Source organism: Psammomys obesus, unplaced genomic scaffold (genome assembly GCF_907164565.1).
Source record: "Psammomys obesus unplaced genomic scaffold, mPsaObe1.curated_primary_1811, whole genome shotgun sequence".
NCBI classification, from domain to species: Eukaryota; Metazoa; Chordata; class Mammalia; order Rodentia; family Muridae; genus Psammomys; species Psammomys obesus.
In genome coordinates, this window is record NW_026591598.1 from 2,149,323 (window position 1) to 2,165,636 (window position 16,314).

A 16,314-nucleotide genomic window follows, 5' to 3' on the forward strand; every position below is an offset into this window, starting at 1 on the left:
TAGACAAGTTTGGTATTAACTTTATTCTATTTTCTGTATAACTTTAAGTACATAAAGGTTTACTTCCACAGGCCTCAGGAAATGGGCAGAAGTCACAGGACAATCTCTCTTCCCACCAAAAAAAAAAAAAAAGTTGCATATTTTGGTCAGTATGTCCTAGATGGAGAGCTGGGATTTGCAGTAGCAATGCTGTGCAAGATTCTGGTGTGTATCAAGACCTAAACAGTCTGCAGTGGAGGTCTTAGTCCTGTTCAGGTGCCTGAATGAGGCCCTAAGCTGCTGAGTATGACTGGCAGGGGGAGAAGTGCCAGATTCCTTGGAATAGTGTGCTGCTTTTCTTTTTTAAGTCCTTGGTCCCCATGGGAACCAAGGCAGTCATCCCACGGGGGGAAAAAAAAAGGTTTGAGACACTTCCCCCCCCCCCAAAAAAAAAGGGTACTGCTCCTGCAGCTGCAAGCTGAATGCCTGCTACATTGTGGTTGAGACTGACCCAGAATGGAATGCAGAATGAAGGATGCTTTTAGGAAGTAAGTCGGCTTGGAATGCTGGGTGGCAAGCCTGGCCTCCCTTGTCAACATCGGAAAGTTGGTTTGATTAGAACCTACTGTAATCATCGGCTCCTGCTACCCCCATGCTCACTGTTAGGAGATTAGTATTCATTCTGATTTGTTTGTTTTTAACCCCCAAGGACTGTTGGTAGAATGACCCCCAAAGCTGAAAGCTTCAGTGCCCCAGTCTGGGCCTGTAGCTCCGTAAGCTCGGACTGCGGAGCAGCTGCGCTGATGCGGAGAAGCTGCACCTTCCCGCGAAGATCCACTGACCTGCTGTCCCGCCCGTCTCAGCCTGAGGTATATTCAGTGAAGGCAGGTAGCTGGGCTTCTCAGAGTAGAGAAGCAGTTTAAGAGCAGAAAGGTAGAGGAAATCTAGAAAAGAACCGTCTCCATACAGATGATCCCGTGGTGTGAAGGGAGAGGGCACAGGACCCGCAGGCATTCGCTTATCCCGCGATTTCCGTCACTGTGGTGACCAACTTCTGCCCATTCCACAAGGTCTTGAACTGCTCAGGGACTGGGAACTCATTCTACAAAAAGAGAGATAACAGGTGATGGGGCTGGAGAGATTAGTCAGGGGGACAGAGCACTTGCTCTTAACTTGAACTACACAGTGCAAGTTAACCAGTTCCGGGTGACCCAATGCCCTCTTCTGACCTTAGGCACCAGGCAAACACGTGGAATGAGGTAAAGGTAAACTTAACCAGAGCAGCCAGGCTGCTCTGCACTGTTCAGTGTAGTGATCTGTGGTCCTGAGCAGACTTAGACTGCTCTAGACGCTAGTCTGGTTAGGGGTCAGGTGGGGGTGGGGTAGGGTGGGGCACAGCACTCTCATTCTCAGTGAGCTAAAAGATGCAGGAATGACCTTCCCCTTGGAGCACCCTTCACAGGACTACCTGGCGTCTGTGTGCATTGTTGGGATTTACCTACAGAATGCCAAATGTCCATCAAATAGTTTTCTCTAATTCAAAAAGTCTTTGGTCATGTTTCAATTGTCTGAGGGAAGGAGATTTTGAGTTTGAGGCCAGTCTGGGTTAGGTGGTAAGAGCCTGTAGAGAACACAAGTGTATACCAACAGGCCCAACGTATTTCTTCAGTTTTTAATGTCATATTCTTCAGGGATATAGATTAGTTGGTAGAGTGCTTGCCTAGCATGTACAGAGCCCAGGGAGGGTTTAATCTCCAGCAGCAAAGAAACAGTCCTTTGCTATATGGCCATATCCCAGGACTGAGGAGCCAGAGGCAAGAGGATCACCATCTCTAGGCTAGCCTAGAACACAAGAGACATTGTGGAAGGAATGAAGGAAAAGGAAAAGGAAAGGAAAGAAAAGGGAAAGGAAAGAATACTTACAAAATCACCGCCTTCTGTAGGAATGAGAACGTTCATCTCAGAAGATTTGGCACTGACTATCTCACAGTCCAGGGAGTTCTTGCTCAGGTAAGCATGGCAGCCATCTGTTTTGTTAATGGAAATGGTTGGCACTTTTCCCATCACCTGTAGGAGAAAAGCAAGACAACAACTGAGTTCCAGCACTTTAGTATGAGGAGAATGAGCTGGGGAGGGTGTATTCACTGTTTTAAGTGATTACACTACTTCACGAAATCGCCTCCAGTACACAACAGGTATTAGAAACTGGGGCTGAGCTAAGCCAGGTCCTGGAAAGAGCTCTCATAAAGAGCCAACTTCTGCCGCATCCAAAGTAGCTCGGCTTACAGCCTCTGAAGAATCAGATTCCTGCCCAAGGAACATCTGCGAGTCTGCTGTGTCTCTCAATTAATTCTTCAGGGGCCAAAGGGAGAAGACAGAGATCGAGTTACCTGAACTTTGACATCCCTGCTATTGATTATCTCCACAATGCCCACCACATCATCAAACACCAGGCCAAGCTTCTTACAGTTATCTAGGAGAAGAAAGGAAGCACGTCAACAGTGTAACTGCAGTAGTATTAGAATTTACCGAGCACTAGGTCAGAACCTGCCTGGGGCAGCCAGGGGGACTCACCCACAGTAATGGAGTTGATTTTGCCCTTGATTTGCAATGTCGTGTTGACACACTTGTATATGTAAGCCACCTGCTTCAGCTCAGTGTCATCAATCACCAGGTTGGAAACATTCTCCTGGTTTTCCTGATGAAGACACACCCCAGGATTCTTACCACAAAGCACACATCGGCAAAAACAATGCATCATCCCACACCTTTGTTCTCCCATCACAAGCCAGAACCCCACAATTTTGGCTAAATCTGGCTTAAAGCCTTCTTCCTATTCCCCCTTCCCAGGAGTCCCAGTCCAGTTCTTTAAACTCACCACTCTCCACTTCTTGCCTTCCAGTTCCAGCAGAGCTGGCTCCTTCTTTGTGGCTGGTTTGGGGGAGGGGGTAGTTTGGGGTTTAGGTGCAGAGAATGGTTTGGGGCCACTCCGAACTGGACCGCTCTGAGCTTTCAGGGCAGGGTTCTTGTGAGTCTTCATGTCATCGGATACATGTTTCAGGGCTGTAAGAAGACAGCAGCTACTTTGGTCCTATTCTTCATACCAGAGATTTGGGCTGAGGCAAGAAACAAGGTCTGCTATCACTAGTCCTTAGCAAAAACTACAGAGCAAGAACTCAAGCTCTTGAGAGACCATCTTGAAAGTAGTTTTGGAGAAATGCTTTTATGGTTTCTCTTTTCCTCTAGGTTATATGGTTTTATTTAAAAAAAAAAAAAAAAGTGTGTGCGCGTGTTGAAGGTGAGGAAGGAGCAAGGATATGTAATGCATAAAAACAGATGTAGAAATCCATGTATCAAATGTACACACAATATGTATGCATGTCAACAACAACAAGTATGTCAGGGTGAAGAAATTCAGTGGGAAAAGGCTAACCTAACGTAATGCTGGCATTTGAAATTTTTCTACTTTTTTGTTAGTATGTATTAATTTCACGGAATAATGTGTTTCACGTACATGTATACAATGTTTTGATCATATCACCCCATTACCTTGTTTTCCCTCAGCTCCTGATGGCCCCTTCCTCCCCCACAAGTTCCCTTCTAGTTCATGCCTCTTGTATGACACAATGAATCTCATCAAGCGTGCTTATAGGCGCACGGGGAAGAGGTGGTTATTGGATCTCTTCTGTCGTCTAGTCCTGACTCATACTGTTTGGTTACAGCCATACAGACTGTTAACAAATTTAATCTGGTTAATTAATATTCAATTAAAATGTTCTCTCATTTTTAACTTTTTCCTTTGTTTCTGTCTTTCTTTCAAAGATTAGTTAGTAAGCAGGCTGGCCCACAGTACGCTGACTACATCACCTTAAAATGAGTGCCAGTTTTGCTTGTGTTTGTAAGCTAATTGGTTTTGGAGGTAGAAGCTGTTTTATGTGAGCTTACAGCCAGTGGGAGGGCAGTGAGATACACCTTCCTCAGTGGGGCTGGATCTATACATCTCTATAGCTGCTCCAAGAGTTAGTTACATTTGCTATTATCTTAACCATTACATGGTTCCTTTGCTTGAAAAGGTCTATCTCATGGCTGCGCTATATCCTGTTAAGAGGCTATAGCAGAGTTAGCAGCTATTTCCCTTAATGCTGGGTATTTACTTAATTACACCACTACTGTGTAAGACTTTTATATATTTTTATGAGTACGCTCTTAGTCAAGGGTCATAAAATTAAGAATTCCACCAGGTAGGTATAGAACTGTCTACTGTCTCTGTAACAGTATGTCCTTTTATGCAAACTTCCAATGTGGCAAGTATACATCCCAACACAATGACCATGTGGTACCAGGGCACAGGCTCTGGGTAAACCGCCAGCTCCGTGAGCTAGCTGGAAGTTGCCCTGGACATGCTACTGAATGACTTCCACTGTCATTACCCATGTTCAATTTCTACTTCTGAAAATTACTCATTTAGTTGTACATTTACTGCAGGGAAGGGGAGGGTGGTCAGGAAACGACTTACAGAGGTCCTATCTCACCTTCCACCGAGCGGGTGTCAGGAGTCAAACTCAAATCATCAATCAGGCTCTGTGTTGTGCACGCCTTTACACCCACTGAGCCAGCTGCCCTTTTACTAGAGTCTCACTGTGGGTGGAAGGGACTCATGCTACGGGAGCATGTAGACAGTAGCATCAGCGTTCTCTTCAGTTTGTGCCTTCCAGACACCAAACTCGGAGATTACCATGCTGTGTGCAAGCACCTCTTTACCTACTGAGCCATCTCAGTGGCCCTTCAATCACCACTTCGTTCAGGTTTGATGTCCCTTTGGGTAACCTGAAGACAAGTGACTCCCCAAATGAATGTTCCCACATGCAAGCCAGGTTTCTGGTTTAGACTAGCTATTGTGTCTGGTTAATGAAGCCTAATCCACACAATTTGCTCTAACAACTGTTCATGCCAAAACACTCACCATGTGTGATGCTCTCCCCCTGATTGATCTGTGCAAACAGTGCTGAGCGGGAAGCAGAGTCATCGGAGCCGGAACTGGTAGGGACTGGGGGAGGAGGTGGGCCCGGTGGCGGGGGAGGTGGACCTGATCCAACAGAGGGTCCAGATGGCAACCCACTCAGTTCTTTCGCCACAGGCCCCTGAACAGAAAGTACAGGAATATTGTCACCCACTCCTTATCCTCTGTATTTTTCTTTATTTGCTGTGGTCTTTGCATTTATTATAACATTTAGCTTGTTAATTTATAATAGGAGTCTGTCTTTGTATTTTTTTAACTTTTTATTTTATGTGTGAGCATTTTGCCTGCATACACATCTGCGTACCCCATGTGTGCCTGGTGCTTGAAGAAGACAGAGGAGGGGGTTGGAGTTACAGACAATTGTGAGCATCCTTTTGGGCATAGGGAATCAAAACCAGGACCACTAACAGATCAGCCAGAGCTCTTAACTGCTGGACCATCTTGGCAGCATTCCTGTTCTGGCCTTGGTGATGTAAGTCTGAGAAGCCAGCAGATCCTCTTGAGAGAGAGAGAGAGAGAGAGAGAGAGAGACAAAGGGGAAAGAAGAGAAGGACGACTCACTAACCGTCTTGCTCCAGGCCAGGCCAGTGGTATGGAACTCCTTGATGTAAGCCTGCAGTTCTGTCCATATACTCAAGTAAGCTCTGACCCAGTCCACGTGCTTCTTATCCCTGCCACAATTAAGAAAGAGTTTTTCAGGGTTGACAGCAATCCTCCTATGACAATATGAACTTCTCCTGCCCATGGGCTCACATCCTCCTGTTGTGGCATTTTTAGGCTCTGCTCCGTGGCAGTTTCCCTATCATCAATATTTTTTCAGTTTATTTTATGTGTAGGGGTGTTTTGCCTCTAAGTGTATCTGTATATCACATGCTTGCCTGATGTCTGAGGAGGCAAAGATAGGGTGTCAGGTCCCTGACTGTAGTTATAGATGGTTGTGGGTGTTAGGAATCAAAGCAGGGTCCTCCCAAGAGCAGCCAGTGCTTAGCCATCTCTTTATAGGGTTTCATCAATGATGTTCAAAACAAACAAACAAGTTAGGCATGGTGGTTTACACTTAATCCTAGGATTTGAGAGGTAAAGGAGGCAGACCTCTGAGTTCAACGTCAGTCTAGTCTACAAAGCTAGGACAGTCAGGACTATGTAGAGAGACTCTGGCTCAAAACAAACAAAAAAACTAAAAAAAAACAAAGAACCAGAACCTTATTCTCTGACTCTAATCAGACCAAACTCCAGGGACACTGGGTTACATGTCTATGTTTGACAGCAGTGTTTATCAGTGTTTTTTTTGTTAGGACCAGATTTTTCCCCCGCAAAAAAATACACCTAACAGTAAAGTGGTTAAAAGCAGGTATTTGTGCGGGAAGCCAAAGCGGAGCCGAGATTACTCAAGCACTGCCACTGAACTGAGGGTCTCCATGAGCCCAGGGCCTCGTGTAAAAATATGTTCACAACTAAAGAGCTGGGCAGTGGTGGTGCACACCTTTCTATCCCAGCACTCAGGAGACAGAAGCAGGCACAGCTCTGGGAGTTCAAAGCCAACCTGGTCTACAGCTCGAGTTCCAGGACAGCCGGGGCCACCCACAGAGAAACCCTGTCTCAAAAAACAAACAAGCAAAACCACAAAGGAAATACTCTGTTTCTTATAGAGGATACACTGTGTCTAGAATAATCCCCTCTCTTTCTAAATGTTGATGGGAAGACTCCCCATTACTTAGCCCAAGACCTAGTTTCTTCAACTATAAAATGACTCGGTAAATTCCCAACAGGGAATGTATAATTCCAGGCAGCGAGAAGGATTAAAAAAAAGCGTGTGGTGGTGTGGGACACATTTCACACAAATGAAGGCTCATTTCTTACACACCTAGTCAACAATGTCCGTTGACTGATGATGTCTAGAGTTACAGGGCTCAGTAACTGTAGTCACCCCAGCTCAAAATTGGCAACGGAGAAGTCACTTAGGACCAGCATGATTGTGTGTTAGAACACAATGGTGCCCTTACTTAACACCAGTGCTGGCTAGGCAGCCTCCCTGTCACTTTCCCTGGATATGTGAGTGTGCAAGGCAACTTTCTGGTTAAGTCCTACTGACACCTGTGCCACAGCACCAATGTGACACAGCAACAGAAAAACAAAATTTGATACACACAAGCAACTTAGAGGTCTGGAGAGGCTGGTGGTGAGGAGCAGTGGCTGCTCTTCCAGAGGGCCCGGAGTCAATTCCTCACACCCCCATGGTGTCCCTCAAGATCCGTAACTCCAGCGCTAGGGGATCCAAAGCGCCCTTCTGGCCTCTGAAGGCACCAGGCATGCACATGGTGCCTAGATTTACCCACAAACAAAACCCATACATACAGTAATGATACAGTAATCAAAAAGAAAAAAAAGAGCAATTTAAAGGGCACTAATCCATGTTGCCTCCAGCATAAGCCCCTAACCCTGGAAGGGTAAGGACTAGGAAACTATAAGAGCACCTGCCATTCAGAGTGAAAAAAGAAATGGAAGCAGAAATATTTCCTGCTTGCAAATGCAGTTGCTGTGAGCTGGGATCTACCAAGCTTTCTATGAAACAGCCTCGATGGGAGAGAACCAAAATAGGAGTCACTCCAGGAAGCAACCGGCTGCATCCATCCTGTCCCACCGGGGGAGGCTCGACTTACACATCTCTGTACTCCTTGAGGACTCGGTTTGTGTAAAACGTGGCAGCATCATTCATCTCTTTCACAAAGGGGCCAGGTTTCGCAGCCTGTGGAAGAAGCAGTCAGTGACTGAGGGCCTCTGCAGCTGTATCTCCTCGCCCTGTTGAGACCTGCCCTTCCCTCTTACCAGAGCCACCCAGCCCAGTGCCTGGATGCTTTCGCTGACAGCCGAGAGATGATTGAAAAACTTGCTGCCTCGGTTCTTCTCCCGGAAGGTTATAACTTCTTGGATCTGCTCTGAGATAGGTGCCAACAAATCAGAAAGCTTATTCTAGGAGAGACAGGAAACAACTGTGGTTAGTATTTCCATAAAAGCTAGATATGCTGATCAACTCTTAACTCTGAAGGCAAGCTTTCCTCTCTCCATAGCCTAGAATCCAGAATACTCCTGTCTCAGCCTCCCACATGTTAAAATTATAACCATGTACCAAAACACCTGTCAATGGCAGAACCTGTTATGGCCTATGAGCATGAAGGTAAACTTTTTATCCATCCCACCTTGAATCACATGGCTAAGAATTGCTCACAGCCTTCCTCTGCATAAAATTTCAACTCCTCAGGAGAGACTCTGTGCTCAACATCTATATTCTATACCAGAAAAGCCCCACCATTCAGGCCACTTGTTTCTTTTTCTGACCCACTGACAGAAGATGCTAGCTTATTTTTGTTCCTTATGTTCTCTTTTCCACCTATCCAAATCCTTCCCAAGCACCTGTTTAACCCCAGCTGCCGCAAGCCGCTATATCACGTGTCAATATAACCAATCTTGGCACCTTACCACACAACACTGCCAACTATGTCCAGACCCATGTGTCTTCTTCCTTTCCTCTTTGCTTCTCTGTGAGACAGGGTCTTACGCTGTCCAGGCTGGTCTTTATGCAGCTGAGGATGACTTTACCCTCCTCCTGATTTTCTGTCTCCACTTAAAAATGCTAGGCTTAAAGGTATACTAACAAGCCTGGTATAAATATGCCTTTCTTTTTCTATTAATTTTTCAAAGGCAAGGGCTTTGTCTGAGTTCCCCTTTGTCCTCAAGGCACCCTGAGCCACACAGCAGCTGCTGGGTAGAGATCTGGTGATTCAAATGCTGTCCGAGATGCTGCCATTCAAAGCCACTTAGCAAAATGGATGAGCCTTCTGTTTCCATTTTTGACACTCCCTTCAAAACCAGGTTTCCTAACATGTCAGTTCTCAGGTCCTATGTGCACACAGTCTAAAGAGAAGTGTGAAAACTAAAGGACCAGTCAATGAATACTTGTTCTCCCAAAAACTTCATTCCCATACACAGGTGGCAGATGAGACCAGCCTGCGGCCTGTAGTTTTGCTAACCTTGGTCTAAAACATGACAATGTCTTAGCTGCTGTATTAATTTGGCAAAGTATAAGCTTGGAGAAAAGACTCAAGTAAAACCCTCTTGTCACTCAAGACAGATATTTAAACTATCTGCAATATTTTCACATACTTAGCATGACAAGGATCAAGAGTTTCATTTCAGCCTTAGCAGGAAGACTTGTTTTAACATCTTCAGTAACTAGGAAAGCCTACAATAAGCTAAAAATCTTTCTTTCTGAGAAACCTCATTTCTCTAACTTAACTTTTCACATGTAGCACAAAATGTTGAAGTAAGAGTTGAGTTAAAGGGAGACTCTGAGATCAGCAACAAAGGACTCCCAGGTCCAGAGGCTTCCGATCCCCACAACAGCCTTGCCACCCATCATAAAACACCAGAGCCACCTGTTCTGTTTACCACCAGAAGCAGAAACGTCCCAAGAACAACTAAAGTAATGGACAAAATGACAGAGAACAAAAAGTCAACAGGGACCAGTAACTACCCAAGCACATCCCCACAGGGCTGCCTTCTGTCTGCGCGTTACTGTGAGCGTGGTGGGTCTACTGTAGCATGTGTGACAGCCTCTTACAAATTTCTCAGTTTGCCCTGAGCATCAGACCAGACCAAACCATCCAGTAATGAACTTACACCGGCTGGCTGCTGGCACTGGGAAGCTGTAACCAGGAGAGCTCGCTCCAACTTCAGGCCTGTATGGACCATCTCCGCCTGTAGAAGAAAACAATACACTGTCCATGACACTTAAGCATAACCTGAAACTTCCATGTCCACAGACCTTGGTAATATCTAAGCCCTCCATGCTGTCTGCCTCACTTATTCCAGAGTCCAGGGACTAACACCAAAATCACATTTACTACTGTTCCTGTGGGAACTGTCAAGCTGTCTTAAACACATTCATATGAAATACTCTGGGATCTGCTTGTTTGAGGTAGTAGGGCTAGAACCCAGGGCTCTGTGAATGCTAGGCAAATGCTTTACCACTGCACAAGAATACATCCTGGCTCCATGTAAATTTGTTTAAATTTACATTTATTTTTATTCGTTTGTCTGTGTGTGCATATACCTCACTGTGTACAGATCCCATTGCAGGTCAGAAGAGGGTGTCAGATTCCCTGAACTGGAGCCATAAATGGCTATGGGTACTGGGAGGAGAGTTCAGGCCATTTGAAAGAGCTGCACCTCTCCAGCTCCTTATTTTATTTTTTGATATTTTGAGACAGGGTCTTACTTTATAGCCTGCCTAATTTGATGTTAAAATTGTGGCATCCTCCTGCCTTAGTCTCCCAAGACGAGAATGACAGGCAGGAGCTACCATGCAGCTGGATTTGCACTTTCAAAGATGAAAGAGACATATGTTTTAAGGTTTTCCCCCAAAGGGCTGGAGAGGGCTCAGCAGTGCAGAGCACCAGCTATTCTTCCAAGAGACCCAGAGTTGATTCCCAACATCCACCATGGCTCACAACATCTCTAACTCTACTTCCATGGGATCCAGTGCCCTCTTCTGGCTTGTTGGCACCATGCACACAACTGGTATGGATAATTTTTTTTTTTAATTTAAATCTTCAAACATTACAGAACTATCTGGAGTAAACAATCTAACACCGCTCCCCACCACTGAAGCCCCAGCGCTGCTCCCCAGAGCTCAGACCTCTCCTGCACTGCCAACTGCTGGAGTACAAGGCACTCACGGTCAGTCAGGAAGAGGTTAAGTAAGGTTACTGTTTTTAAATGATCGTTCAGTGCGCCAATAGGAAGGTGCTGGGTGCCAAAAGAGATGCAGCGTATATGTGAGTGTGGGATACAGGTGGTAGCGACAATGTGGGAGGCAGCACATGCAGGGGCGTGGGAGGACAGGCATCTGTCACTGCCTACTTCCTGTCTCACAGGGCGCTAGGTGCAAAAGTAACCCATATTAGCATAGCTAATAACTATCAAGTATGATTTTACAGATGCCAGGTCACGATCATTGTTTCGAAAAAGCCACCCTTTGCCTAGTTACATAATATTAAGGTAAGACTCCTAGCACATTCTCCACCACAAAGATGAACACAGTTGTATTTTGTGAGCAAAATTTCTCATAAAAGAAGAACATAGAATATGTAGTAAAAACAAGAGGCCTAGAAATATGAAACCATTTCTGTGCCTGGACTGATGAAGGTAGAAGAAAAGGAGTCAGGGAGTTCCCAGAGGGTCCCTAAGCTGAAGATGAAGGAGATGTGAAGAAAGTTGCCAATACTTAAATAGGAAGGAAAAGAAAGGCCCCAAGTCCTTACATGTTTCTGAACGTCTCCCCCAATCTCCTGACTCATCTTCAAGTACTCCGCCACAGGATTGGCAAGCAGTGAGTCAAATGCTTGCACATATGGAACTGTTCCTGAGGAAGGCAGACACACACAATAGGAAGAATCCGTCATCCACCAGAGGATTAAAAAAAAATCTGAGTGATGGGGGCTGGTACTTATGTGGTTGTCAGAGGAAACTTGAGGTATAAGTCCTTCCTTGCCCTCTACTTGACGCAGCATCTCTTCTTGTTCATTACTGCACACACTGGCTAACGAGCCCTCACGCTCCCAGGGGCACTAAGATTGTACACATATGCTACCGTGTTCAGTGGCTTCAGTGGCTCTGAACACAGATCCTCAAGCCTGTATGGCAAGCACTTAAGCCACTGAACCATCTCCCCAGAAGGGGAACATTTCTTGAAAGTGGAGAGCCAAGGAGACACACTGCACAGAAAACCAGAGCAGGAGTGGACAGCGGAGGCTCTAAGCACCACCGCTAGCTCCTTCGTGACATCCTTACTCTCTGAGCTTAATGTTTTTCATCTATAAAGTGAAAATAAGCATGATGATCCTCCAGGATCTTTTTCTCTCTATGTGTTGGTTACTGTATAGGTAAAATGGCTAATTGGCTAAATCATTTAAAAAGAAGAAACTTTAATCCCTTGTCATTTGACAGAATGACAGTCATTCTGCTAAAGAAAGGACAGGAAACACCACATAAGCAGGAAGTTCTTGCGTTAAAATTACTTAACCACAGACCTCCCCGTGCCCAGTCACTTCCTCCCTTAGCTGTTCACAGGAGACGAACTACCTACATTAAGTCTGGGAGGTGGGCTCCAAAGAAGAAAGTTCCCCGGGAGAGAAAAACTGAGCCCAGGACCTCACAAGGCACGCCGTGGGGTCTGCTTACCTTTGGAAGGACTGTCTCCATACCCACAGTGCATGTCAGAGGTATGCGACACTGCCTCCAGGCGGCCCACGGCCCTCTCCAATCTTTCTACAAGATTTTGCATGTCAGCCATGTTCCAGGAGCTGAAACGGATCAAATGTCATATGTTATTTTAATATTATACCTACATGGGGTAAGGAGGATGCCAATTCTGTGGAAGAGGATAATTTAGTAAGAAAATACAGTGGGAGAGTCATTTAGAGAATTTGCAAACCATGCAGACTTCATTAAGTAAGAAAACTATTCAGGAAAAAATGTCCACTAATGCAAATCTTATTCAAGTACCTGAGCACTTAGTATATACTAACAAGTATTTGTGTAGGAATTTAGAATTTACAAAGTAGATCATACATATTTTCTCAGGTTAAACCTCCCTACAACTATTTGGGAATAATTACTAGACTCCTTGGTTGAGCCCAGGTCTTCATCAATGCTAGGCAAGCACTCTACACCCTCAACCAATTACCATACACTTAAAGGTATAAACTTAATATTTAGCAGCATTCAGTGACTTGTCTCTAGTCACACACGAGTCACGAGCCAACATTCAAATCTCCTAGCTATGTTTAATGTGGTTTCCACCCCACCCCCAACTTCCTGCTGTCTGCGGTGTGACATCACATTCCAGGAGAAATAGCATCCTCTCTAACTTTTAACTGAAGGTGGGGAGAGGGTATTTAACGTATATACTAATAACTACCAAACAAATAGGCAGAAAAGGCTGATGATAGAGTTGCATGGGGTTTCAGAGAAAGGCTGACTGCATCAGCTGGGAGATCAGATAAGGGTATCATGAAGCTGCCATCTGAGCCAGGCTCAAATGAGAATGAGTGGGGTCTGGATATGCAGCTGGGAAGAAGACCACAGACCTGAAAGCCCGCTATAGACTTTTCAGAGTACCTTACCTAAACCAGCCACATTCACTGAGATGCTAAAGAGAGGAAGCTCCAAGAGAGGACAAAGGGCTGGTTATGTACTTTAACTCTTCCTCTACTCTTCTTTCGAGATTACTCACTGCCTGACTGCTTAGGTTGAAGGTGTGCAGTGCTTATTTACGAACCTATACATAGTAGAAAACCAAAGAGGGACAAGGGTTCTTCTGACAGTTGGCTGGACTACACAGCCAACCAACACTACCTATTCACACCTGTCCAAGGTCACTGTCCTTGCAGAAATTCAGTTAACGCCTTACTTACATTCTGATTCACCAGAATATTAAATAATTCAAGTAACTGAAGCCGACTGGACTCAGAGACTCCCACAACAATTACACTCTTCCCCAAAATGGTAGATAGTGTGCCAGAGTGTCTCACTCTACCACGCTGGCCTCCTTGTGCAGGAGATAAGCAGCTCGCCAGACAACACAATCCCTGCGTATTCTTCTCTCTGCAGTGCTATCTCTCTGCACCCAGCCACTTGTTACCGAATGTTATTTAAGAGTGTCAGTGAGAAAAATAACAATAAAATAAGTGTGAGAAATAAAACCAACCTTTCCGTTTCCTGAGTTGAAGCAGTGGAAACCTCTAGGTCTATTCCTACTCACAAGAGAATGGACTTGGGACAGCAGATGCCTAGTCTCCTTATGGTAGCAAAACCATCAAGCAATGTCCATTCTGATTCCGTTCTATTCTGGGTACTGGCCAGGGCAGATGCACACATAATCCACACTGTAAACTAGGAAAATAAACTAAATCCCAGAGCTACCATCCATGCAGAGCACTCAGTCCTGCTATTACAAGCTCTGTCACACATAAAGGTGGCCAGTGAGGCCAGTGCTGACGTAGAAAATGCCAACTATAATACAAGAAATGGAAACTATAATACAAGCTGCTGTGAACACTAATTTCATTTAAGACTTATTTTTATTTTACATGAATGCATGTTTGTTTACAAGTATGTCTGTGCCTTTTTTATATACAGATGGTCCACAGAGGCCAAAAGAGGGAGTCAGAGCAACTAGAACTGAACTTACAGATATCTCTGAGCTGCCAAGTGGGTGGATAAACTGAACCCAGAGCCTCAAGAAGTGAGGCCAGTGCTCTTACACTGAGACATCTCTTCAGCCCTGAACACGAATTTTAAAAGTTTAATAATAACAGTTTTAGGGGATTTAAAGATGTATCAGTGGTAAAAAGTGTATACCCCTTTTTCAGGGGACCTGAGTTCTGCTCCTAGCACTCATTTCAGATAGCTCACAACCAACTGTATTTCCAACTCCAGGGGATCTGGTGACTTCTTCTGCCCTCTGTGGACACTTATACTCACAAGCAGATACGTACATATATACAAATAATTGAAAAGCAGACATCTTCTTCTAACTCCCAAGTTGCTAAAGATGATGCTGAACTCCAGATCTTCCTGCCTCTACCTCCCACGTGATAAAATTACAGGTATAAACCACCCTCCTGGATAAGGAAACGCTACCATTTATAGCTAATCTCCTCCTACCACTAGCCAAACATAAACCAGTAACCAGGGCTTTGGGTTATTTTTGTTCTGTGGAAATAGAGTGAGATTTGATAGGTTATGGGAAAGACTATCCAAAAGCAAAGGGACTGAAAGACCAACCAAATGACACACCTTTTTTCTCCCAAGTGCTCAGATTACAAGTGTGAGCCACCAAGACACACCTTTCTTAGTCTATATATACTCTCTTCATAGTGGTCATGTCCACCTCTCCCTAGCCTTCAGCTGCTGCTTCTAAACATTCCCATCCTACTTACAAGCACCTCTCTGTTAAAGACCTCAAAGCAGCATATCCAAGTCAGGCTGTGGGATTCAGAATCTTAGACCCCGCCTCCTTCCATGTACATATCTAAACCTGGCTGTCCCAAAGACACCTCAAACTGAAATCTGATCCCTCATCTTCCCCAGCACTGCTCCCCAAGCCCTCTCCACACTGTCTCAGTAGCCCAGCTCTGCTGGCAGTCACATAACTGCCCAAGCTGATAACCTGGAAACTGTCAGCCACACAACAGTGAACAAGAGCAGTCTTTCTGGTTTTTTGTTGTTTTGCAGAGACAGGGTCTCACATAGGACAGGACTGCCTCAGACTTCTGATTCTCCTGTCTGCACCTCCCAAATGCTGCATGAAACACTGTCTTAAATGAACACAGCTACAGGCTTTATTTTGCATATCAACAATAGATGTCCCTTGCCTTCATCCTGACCTGAAAAAAAAAAAAATCACTAAGGCTTTACCTTGGTTACTGCCATTTCTTCCTAGCTAGTCTCCCCTAAATTCAACAACATACCCTTTATCTATCTCAAATGCAAATGTAATTAGGATGTACTTTTAATTTTGTGTAGGTGTGCATGGAATGCGGGGGCAGGGTACAATTCTTCGGGTGTTGATTCTCTTCTTCTACCTTATTCTGAATCAGGGTTTCTTGTGGTTGCATTGTGTATGTAACCTTTGGTTGATTTTCTTGTCTGCCTCTCATCTTGCTGTAAGAATGCTTGGATTACGGATGGGATGTGAGCCCCAGCATCCAGTGGGTTTTTTTTTCCCCCAATGTGGGTTCCAGGAATCACACTCAAGTCAATAGGTTTTGTGCAGTGTGAGTTTTTGCTTACTGAGCTATTGCCCTAGCCCATAAAATTGCCTTGTTATTATTTAATACTGTTCAATATTCCACACAGCATTCAGGGTAAAGTCCAAATAAGCCTTTCCATAAATCTGGCCCTGCATTATCACCTATCCTCATCTAGCTTAACCACACCTCAGCAACCAACTTTCTTACTTGCATTTCCATAAAAAGTCATGTCTATCCACTCTTTGTGGTTGCACTTTGCCCTGTCTCGGGAAATCTTATTGTCCTTTAAGTCTCGGGTAAGATATCACTTACCTAAAAAGCACATCCACGTATGTGCTTCCATGATACTGCACACTTATCTCTACCACCACACAGAGCTCAAAATCATTTCTTACCAACCAACAGGCTAGTGGGTGAGATGGCTCACCACATAAGGGTACTTGCCACCAAGCCTAAGGCCTCAAGTGAGATCCCTGAAACCCACATAATGAAAAAAAAAAA

The 16,314-nt window shown here is 44.8% G+C and overlaps 1 protein-coding gene across 1 annotated transcript; it reads right to left on the reverse strand.

Moving 5' to 3' along the window:
- Nucleotides 1-4: 4 nt before the first annotated feature.
- On the reverse strand, nt 5-12,360 carry Cap1 (cyclase associated actin cytoskeleton regulatory protein 1). Its single transcript, XM_055610860.1, has 12 exons — nt 12,239-12,360; nt 11,320-11,420; nt 9,677-9,754; nt 7,826-7,969; nt 7,660-7,745; nt 5,565-5,670; nt 4,943-5,120; nt 2,858-3,042; nt 2,554-2,677; nt 2,370-2,452; nt 1,903-2,046; nt 5-1,081 (listed from the first exon to the last, which is right to left on the reverse strand). The coding sequence occupies exons 1-12, from the start codon at nt 12,348-12,350 to the stop codon at nt 998-1,000; spliced, it is 1,425 nt and encodes a 474-aa protein (XP_055466835.1). The 5' UTR covers nt 12,351-12,360; the 3' UTR covers nt 5-997.
- Between the last annotated feature and the right edge of the window lie 3,954 nt (nt 12,361-16,314).